Source organism: Scomber scombrus, chromosome 19 (assembly GCF_963691925.1).
Source record: "Scomber scombrus chromosome 19, fScoSco1.1, whole genome shotgun sequence".
Taxonomy (NCBI): domain Eukaryota; kingdom Metazoa; phylum Chordata; class Actinopteri; order Scombriformes; family Scombridae; genus Scomber; species Scomber scombrus.
This window is the reverse complement of record NC_084988.1, coordinates 905620-915235: the sequence shown is the minus strand read 5'-3', so window position 1 is coordinate 915235 and position 9616 is coordinate 905620. Positions and strand designations below refer to the sequence as shown.

At 41.5% G+C, this 9616-nt stretch overlaps 1 protein-coding gene across 1 annotated transcript in view; it reads right to left on the bottom strand.

Annotated features, from left to right (window-relative positions):
- Positions 1-9073, bottom strand: part of LOC134001219 (spectrin beta chain, non-erythrocytic 5-like) — an 11128-nt gene extending 2055 nt beyond the window's left edge. Inside the window, exons 1-2 of the mRNA XM_062440788.1 lie at positions 8960-9073; positions 1694-1861 (exon numbers count right to left, since the gene is read on the bottom strand). Coding sequence (XP_062296772.1) covers positions 1694-1861; positions 8960-9073 — 282 coding nt within the window. The remainder of the gene's footprint in view (positions 1-1693; positions 1862-8959) is intronic.
- Positions 9074-9616: the final 543 nt, after the last annotated feature.

Genomic DNA, 9616 nt, shown 5'->3' with positions numbered 1-9616 from the left:
CTGACCTGAACTTTAAACCATGTTCAACTTTTGAAATATTATTATATTTTATAAAGAGGAAATGAGAGGAGAGGAAAGGAAAGGAAAGGAAAGGAAGGGAGGGAAAGGAGGAAAGGAGAGGAGAGGATAGGAAAGGAAAGGAAGGGAGGGAAAGGAAGAAAGGAGAGGAGAGGATAGGAGAGGAAAGGAAGCGAGGGAAAGGAAAGGAAAGCAAAGGAGAGGAGAGGAGAGGGAAGGAAAGGAAAGGAAAGGAAAGGAAAGGAAATGAAAGGAAAGGAAAGGAAAGGAGAGGAGAGGAGAGGAGAGGAGAGGAGAGGAGAGGAGAGGAGGAGGAGAAGAGATGAGAGGAAAGGAGAGGAGATGAGAGGAAAGGAGAGGAGAGGAGAGGAAGAATATTTCTTTCTTTCCTAATCTTTCTCCGCCTTTTTCTTTCTTCCTTTCTTTCTTTCTGTTGTCATATATCTCCTCCTTTTTCCTTTCTCTTTCCTCCTCGTTCTTTCTTTATCTTCCTCCTCCTTTGTCTCTTTCTTTCTTACTTTGTCTTCCTCCTATTCCTTTTTTTCTCCTTTCTTTTGTTTTTTTTCTACTCTTAAACATTTAGACTCTGCACAGAGAGAAACAACATCCAGCTGGAGGAAGAAAGGATGTAATACCTACATGTGGACAGCAGATGGCGCCACATACACATTAAAGTTGTCTAACTAATCATTTAGTATTTAAAGTCATTCATAGATGTTATTCTGTCATCTCCATTATGTGCACATTTATTCCCAGTATAGATGATAAATGCTGTTTTGTTATAATGATGTAAAATGATAAAAACATGTTCTTATTCAGTGTGTATGTGAGACGTTCAATTAGATCTTAAAACATATTTACAGAAGGACATTACACTCAAACATCATTTATTATCCACATTTAACAACTAAACAATAAGTTCTCCAGCTATTTGTCATTAATCTGCTTTTTATTATTATTGTTTTAGCCAAATTCTACATTAATAAACTGAACTTTTTAAAGACAATTTATACCTGGTGCTGTGAGCTTTTTAACCTTCGAGTCGTTCCTTCTTTCCTACCTTCCTTCCTTCTCTCTTTCTTCCTTCCTTCTGTCCTTCCTTCCTTCCTCCCTCCTTCATTCTTTCCTTCTCTCCTTCTCTCTTTCCTCTGTCCTTCTTTTCTTCCTTCCTCCCTTCCATTTTTCCTTTCTCCCTTCCTCCCTCCTTCCTTCTTTCCTTCCCTCCCTCCTTCTCTCTTTCTTTCCTCCCTTCCTTCCTTCCGTCTGTCCTTCCTCCCTCCCCCTTTCTTCCTTCCTTCTTTCCTTCCATCCCTCCTTCTCTTTCATTCCTTCCTCCCTTCCTTCTTTCCTATGTCCTTCTTTCCTCCCTTCCTCTTTTCCTTTCTCCCTTCCTTCCTCCTTCTTTCTCTCCTTCATCCCTCCTACCTTCCTCCCTCCCTTCCTTCTTTTCTCCTTCCTCTCCTCCTTCCTTGACTCGAGGACAACAGGAGGGTTATTGACTGCTGAGTGTTGTGAATGTGATGATTTAAACTCATCTTCTTCTGCTTGAGTCTGAATGTTTCTTTGCTGTATGATAACTGTCTTTCAGTTTCTCCTCTAAGGGATTAATAAAGTACATATTATCATATTTGTACCTGAATAATTAAACTTCTCGCGTGTGTTGATGTGTTGTTACCTTAGTCTTGAGGAATCTGATGGCGATGCTGTTGTTCTCCAGGCAGTGAACCCTCAGCTTACGTTTGCTGGGAGTCGGCAGCTGACTGCTGGAGATGAGCTCAAGCAGACGGACCAGAACCACACCGGTCTTCAGCTCCGTGTAGACGTCCGTCAGCTCCAGCTTCTCCTGCAGGACACAAAGGACAGCTTTTAAAACTACAAACTGGGTCCAACTTCTGTCATACTTCAATAAAACTGAGGTTACATCTCATTGTTGCAGTTGAATAATCACTGCAACCTCTCTGATGATCCATTAATTTAGTCATTTTGAGGATGTTATGTTGGACTTTTATCCATCAATTAATCAAGAAATCAACCGATTAATCGATAATAGCAATAATATGGATAAAAGTCCAGCATGACTTCCTCAAATGTCTCAAAGATATTCAAATTAGTGTCTCAGAGGACTAAAAACAACATGAAATATTCACATTTGAACAGTTGCAGTGATTAATTGATTAATTGTTGCAGCTCTAGTAAATCAGCAGTTATTTTTTAGATGTAAGCAAACATGTTTACAACAGTGAGATCTGACAGGAAGTTTTTAATGTTACATTTTTCCCCTGAAGTTTGTTACATAAGAGGCGAGTTCAGGACTTCCTGGTTATCTGCAGGTCAGTGAAGCTCAGAGCAGGTTCAGTGAAGGAGGAAAAACTAACAATAAATAATACTGTACTACAGTAAAGTACAAGTACCTCAAACTGTACTGCAGTAAAGTACAAGTACCTCAAACTGTACTACAGTAAAGTACAAGTACCTCAAACTGCATCACGGTAAAGTACAAATACCTAAAACTGTACTACAGTAAAGGATCTGAGTACTTCTACTACAGTAAATAGATGGAAGCAGCAGCAGAGTGAGCTCGGAGTCGCTGCCATCCTGCAGGAATCCCAGAGGAATTCGGGGAATGACGAGCAGCAGCAGCAGCAGCAGGAGGCCTCAGCTGGTCTCCGCTTATCAGAAGCAAAACATGAATTCATACGCAGACGTACGACAGCTGAGAGGAATGAGGTGAACCCATGGTTAAACCACGTAAACGCTGTGTTGTTTTAACGTCATCTGACAGCAGCTGGATGTAAAGAAACATCTGCAGTTGTCATGACGACGGATGATTGATGAGTGTTTGTGTTTCGTTATCAGCTGACAGACTGCAGGAGGAACAACACTGACAACATGGCAGTGAAGGCAGCACGGAGAGCTCAGAGCTTCAATCCAAATGAGAGATTTAAAGTCAGAAAGAAACTAAAAGGAAAAATGAGCATCAAGGACTTGATTGCAAAGACCAGAGTTAACATACTGCTGAATAAACTGTAAGGATTTAAAAATATAAAAGGTAGAATATAACAGATTTAGTCTATATGTTAAGAATGAGCAGAAGGAAGTCAATTAAAACATGTCTTATTGTCACATTGCTGCACGTTTTTCTCAATATGATAGAAAATACATGAGATGAGACCATAGACTGTATATAAGAAATGGACGTAACATCTGTGACGTCACCCATTGGTTTGTGGACTGCTGCTCGGAGGCCAATAGTATCGGATCTGAGCAGCGCCGTCTTGAAAATTTCAGGTGCATGCTGGGAAAAATTTAAAAACAGGGATTCTACTTATATGGGCATCAGGAGGAGCATGAGGCGCCCTCCTGAACCTGTGAACCAATCAACCTGTCAATCACCACGTAGCCACGCCCTAATGCATACCCTGCTTTATCGTCACGTATAAAATCAGGGAGGCCAAAATGTCCCAAATGAACATCATACTGCATTGAAGAAGGCTTTAAACTAGCGATTGAGACCATAAACACATTTTGAAAACGTTTACTGAGGTTAGAAATCAAGTGAGAAGTTGGTGAATTCTCCATTGACTTGTATAGAGACGGAAGTCCTTTTGACACCAAAACGGTCGCCCCCTGGTGGCCTTTTGATAGAATGCAGTTTTAAGTTACTTCCGCGTTGGCCTCATTGCAGAGGACCGGAGCTCCCCGCTTGGATGAGACGTTATCGACAACATTTTGGTATGTGAGCAGACTGAGGGAGCGTCTCTCTGGGTTCAAAGTGCAAAATAAATAACACTAAATAACAATAAACATCATTTATACAACACTGTGTCTGAGCCTGTAAACCTTCATGTGTGTCGAGTGCAACGTTAAAATAGTTCAACAATAGTAAAGTTATAAAAATGTGACTGTTGCTCCGAGATGCAAAGATCGAGAGTCTGCAACTCTACCAGATCCAGGTCTGACTGAGTCTGGATGATGAAGGGTGGTTATACTACTACTACTACTAATAATAATAATAATAATTAAAACTGCAAGCAGTGTCGAAGGGCCCTCGCACCCCCCCGGTTTCCCCCCAACTGTAACGCCGTACGTGCACGTCGGTGCGTGCGGCAGTCGCAGGGCTGTCAAAACTGGCATGTAGATGTCTTTGCTCCTGTACCTGTAAGTGAGCATTGTGTGCAGCGGTTAATGTCTCCACTAGATGGCAAACTAAGACCACAAATGAGTCTGGGTGACTTCTCAGCACAAAGGAATGTGGGTGAAGGGCCAAAAAAGCGTCAAGATTGAGCATTTTTGCCTGGATGGCCGACTTCCTGTTGGACTTAGGCTATGGGTCCAAGAGGCTTTTTTGTGCGTCTGGACATGATACATGTGTTTACCGAATTTGGTTTGTCTACGTCAATCTGAGTCGAGGGGCTTGATTTTTTAAATTTTCCAGGGGGCGCTATTAATCAATTTTTGCGTCGGCCATTTCCGCGCTCCTTAAAATATCAAAGTTTTCTCCGGATCGGACATGATTGCAAGTTTTGGTGAGTTTTGGGGCATGTTTAGGCTGTCAAAAAGGCGTACAACTATAATAATAATAAAAATAATCCAGATTGAACATTTTAGCCTGGATGGCCGACTTCCTGTTGGACTTAGGGTATGGGTCCAAGAGGCTTTTTTGTGCGTCTGGACATAATACATAGGCCTTGTCGATTTCATTTTTCTATGTCAATGTGGAAGGCGGGGCTTAAACTTTGAAATCTTCCAGGGGGCGCTGTGGAGTCATCTTCTCACTTAAAAATCCCAAACTTTGTCAGTAGTCAATATGTGTGACTGTTGACGTATGTGTACAATTTGGTGAGTGTAGGAGTTTGTGAAAATGTACAAAATGGATAAAGGCATTAGGGGGCGCTATTGAGCTGTTGTGCCACGCCCAGAGGCAGTTATGGTCTCAAATTAAAGTGCGCCTGAGTGTGAACCTATGTGGGCAATTTGGTGATTCTGTGAAGATGGGAAAGTCCTCTAAACGCAGAGGGAAAAACGGAAAATTGACGCAGGAAATGCACAATAACTGACTTCCTGTTAGAGCGAAAAATTTGAAAAAAATAATTTGAGGGTTTACCCATGAGTGCTATGAGACCTGTAAATTTCACGAAGATCAGACAAAGTTTGTGGTCACATGACCTGCTGTTAGGGGGCGCTATGGAGACCCCTTGCCACATCCACCCCCAATGATGTTGAAATTGAAACGGCGTCACCAGGTGTGACATTTTACGCAGTGCATGTATAAACATCCGACAATGTATGGAGGAGTTATAAGGAGTTGTTTGTTTATACAAACAAACGACTGCCACGCCCACCTGGTATAACGTAGGAAAAATCTGTCGTCAAGTTTACATCATCAAGGTCTGAGGATGATATAGTTCCAATCTGAAGTCTGTGGAGTCAAAATTGCAGGAGGAGTTCGTTAAAGTGCAAGGCCTGGAAATGGGGAAAATGGCGGCAAAAATGCACCTGTGATCCAAGATGGCCGACTTCCTGTTGGACTTAGGGTATGTGTCCAAGAGGCTTTTCTGTGCGTCTGGTCATGATATATATGAATCCTAAATTTTGTTCATGTACGTGCATGTAGAAGGCGGGGCTTCAACTTTTAATGTTCTAGGGGGCGCTGTAGAGTCATTTTGCCACTTAAAAGGTTGCGGTTATACCAAAAAATAATATTTGTGAGTCTTGATGAGTGTGTCCAATTTGGTGAGTTTTAGAGCTTGTCAGTACATGCTAAGTGGGAAAAGGCATTAGGGGGCGCTACTGAGCTGTTGGGGCAAAATATTGGGCAAATGTGGTATCAGATGAAAGAGCTCATGATTTGAAACCTACGTGGCAGGTTTCATGATTCTGTGAACATCATAAAGTCCTCAAAGCGGTGTTCGAAAAATGAAAATCGGTGCACGCCACGCCGCGTGGGCGACTTCCTGTTTGGTAAAAAAATTCCACAAAATTAATTTCCCAATGATCCGATGAGACCTATGACATATGTAAATTTCATGCAGATCCGAGAAGATTTGTGGTCACATGACCCGACGTTAGGGGGCGCTAGCGAGTCCCCTTACCACGCTTGCGTCCAATCACATTAAATTAAATAAATTTTCACCAGCTGCGACGTTTGTGCAGAATTTCATGAGTTTTCATTTATGTTCAAGCCGCCAAAAATGCGATTCATTACACGGCATAAGAACGTGAATAATAATAATTAAAACTGCAAGCAGTGTCGAAGGGCCCTCGCACATCCACGCACGTCGGACTGGGGCGCAGTCGGAGGGCGCGCAGGTAGGTCTTCATACGCAGGAACGTCAGTGCTTGTCGCAGTCGCAGGGCATTGACAGCAGCCATGTAAAGGTCTTTGCTCCTGCTGCTTCAATGGAACATTGTGTGAAGGGGGGTTAATGTCTCCACTAGATGGCAGACCAAGACCAGAAATGAAAGGGGATAAGGTATTCATATAATGGTTAAACTTTGAAATCTTCCAGGGGGCGCTGTGGAGTCATTTTCTCACTTAAAAATCCCAAACTTTGTCAGTAGGCAATATGTGTGACTGTTGACGTATGTGTACAATTTGGTGATTCTGTGAAGACGGGAAAGTCCTTTAAACGCTGTTGGAAAAATGGTAAATTGACGCAGGAAATGCAAAATAACTCACTTCCTGTTTGAGTGAAAAATTTGAAAAAATTAATTTGGGGGTTTACCCATAAGTGCTATGAGTCCTGTAAATTTCACGAAGATCAGACAACGTTTTTGGTCACATGACCTGCTGTTAGGGGGCGCTATGGAGACCCCTTGCCACACCCACCCCCAATGATGTTGAAATTGAAACGGCGTTACCAGGTGTGACATTTTACACAGTGCATGTATTAACATCCGACAATGTATGGAGGAGTTATAAGGAGTTGTTTGTTTATACAAACAAACAACAGCCACGCCCACCTGGTATAACGTAGGAAAAATCTGTTGTCAAGTTTACATCATCAAGGTCTGATGATGATACAATGCGAATCTTAAGTCTGTGGAGTCAAAACTGCAGGAGGAGTGCGTTAAAGTACGAGGCCTGGAAAAATGCACCTGTGGCGGAAAAAATGCACCTGTGATCCAAGATGGCCGACTTCCTGTTGGACTTAGGGTATGGGTCCAAGAGGCTTTTTTGTGCGTCTGGTCATGATATATATGATTCCTAAATTTCGTTCATGTACGTGCATGTAGAAGGCGGGGCTTCAACTTGTAATGTTCTAGGGGGCGCTGTAGAGTCATTTTGGCACTTAAAAAGTTGCGGTTATACCAAAAAATAATATTCGTGAGTCTTGACAAGTGTGTCCAATTTGGTGAGTTTTAGAGCTTGTCAGTACATGCTAAGTGGGAAAAGGCATTAGGGGGCGCTACTGAGCTGTTGGGCCAAAATATTGGGCAAATGTGGTATCAGATGAAAGAGCTCATGATTTGAAACCTACGTGGCAGGTTTCATGATTCTGTGAACATCATAAAGTCCTCAAAGCGTTGTTCGAAATTGTGAAAATCGGTGCACGCCACGCCGCGTGGTCAACTTCCTGTTTGGTAAAAAAATTCCACAAAATTAATTTCCCAATGATCCGATGAGAGCTGTAACATATTTAAATTTCATGCCGATCCGAGAGGATTTGTGGTCACATGACCCGACGTTAGGGGGCGCTAGCGAGTCCCCTTACCACGCTTGCGTCCAATCACGTTAAATTAAATAAATTTTCACCAGCTGCGACGTGTGTGCAGAATTTCATGAGTTTTCATTTATGTTCAAGCCGCCAAAAATGCGATTCATGACACGGCATAAGAACGTGAATAATAATAATAATAATAATAATAATAATAATAAGAATCCTGGCAAAAGCAATAGGTCCCTCACTGACTTGTCAGTGCTCGGGCCCTAATAAGAATCCTGGCAAAAGCAATAGGTCCCTCACTGACTTGTCAGTGCTCGGGCCCTAATAATAATAAAGCTAATAATAATAATCCTGATGAGTCTGCAGAGGATTCATCAGCAAACAGACAGCAGCTGCTCCGACTGTTGATACTCAAACCTGAGTCCTGTTACACGACTTTAATGTCATTTTAACCCTGTAACATCACTTCCTTTGCAGTATTTTTGTCCTTTTGCAGAATTTTTGTCTTTCTTTGCAATATATTTATCAGATCAGATTAGATACAGCAGCTATAGAAGCTCATTTATCTGTCATTTTATTGCATTGCATGTTGTGGCTGATATGAGCTCTATGCAGAACCTTTAATAGCTTAAAAATGTTGGATTCAATATGTTTTTATTTGTTCAAAAGAAACAAAACTCATATAAGCAAAGTTGTTATTTAATTATTTAAAAAAAATCATTTGTCTTAAAGTCCAATAAACAGTCCAGTTTCAAATAATTTTAATTCTTTTGGCAATAATTTGATAATTCAGACTTTACAGAGTTAAAAAGCAAATATTTTTGACATTTAAATGTAACAAATCTTTTTCTATTATTTTAAGCTTTACTGCCGCTCTGTGATGACATCATCTCATTGTGTCCTCTTCTTCTTCTACTATAGTTTAACCAACATGAACCAGCTCCTAAACATTAATTCACATCTTTTTTTTTATGTGTGCAGATTTTACTAAATTTGAACTAATTTTTTAATGGAAATTTAACTTCTGAGACCATTACACCAGCAGAGCAGCTTAATAGAAACTGGAATCAGGTCATCTGAATCAGTTTCAGTCAGTTTTTCTCTTTTACGTTTTAAAGTTCTTAAAACTTACTTTATCGTATCATTTTAATTTTCCTTGATTCTGATCTTTTATCTCCTTTATATATGTTTTGTCTATTCTTGCTTTTTTCCTACATTTAAATGGTTTTAACTCGTCAAACTGTTTTTATTTGTTCTCTTCCCGTCTCTCTCACCCCGTTCCTGGTGAAAACGCTGTTCATCCACTTAGTGAAGGTTTTCTTCTGGACCGTCATACGTTGCTCCTGCAGCTCCCGGATCCGCCCAGCTCCGTCCTCGACTGCGTCCATCCTGATTGGCTGCAAGGAAACGTTTAATAGAAAGTTAAAAACATCAAAACACAACATTAAATTTTAACTCTGTTATCAGCCTGCAAACAAATTATAAGCACTCATATTTGACTGTTTTAGGTCATTTTAGATCCTTTTAACCGTCCTGTTGTCCTCGAAGGAAGGGAGGAAGAAGGAAGGAAGGAAGGAAGGAAGGACAGAGGAAAGAAGGAAGGGAGCAAGGTAGGGGGGAGGAAAGAAAGAGAGAAGGAGGGAGGGAGGAAAGGAAGGAAGCTAGGAAGGAGGGAAGGAAAGAAGGAGGGAGGGAGAAAGGACAGACGGAAGGAAGGAAGGAGTGAAGGAAAGAAGGAGGGAGGGAAGGAAGGAAGGAGGGAAGAAAGGAAGGAAGGAGGGAAGGAAAGAAGGACAGATGGAAGGAAGAAAGAGAGAAGGAGGGAAGGAAAGAAGGACAGACGGAAGGAAGGAAGGAGGGAAGGAGAGAAGGAGGGAGGGAGGAAGGACAGACGGAAGGAAGGAAGGAGGGAAGGAAAGAAGGAACAATCA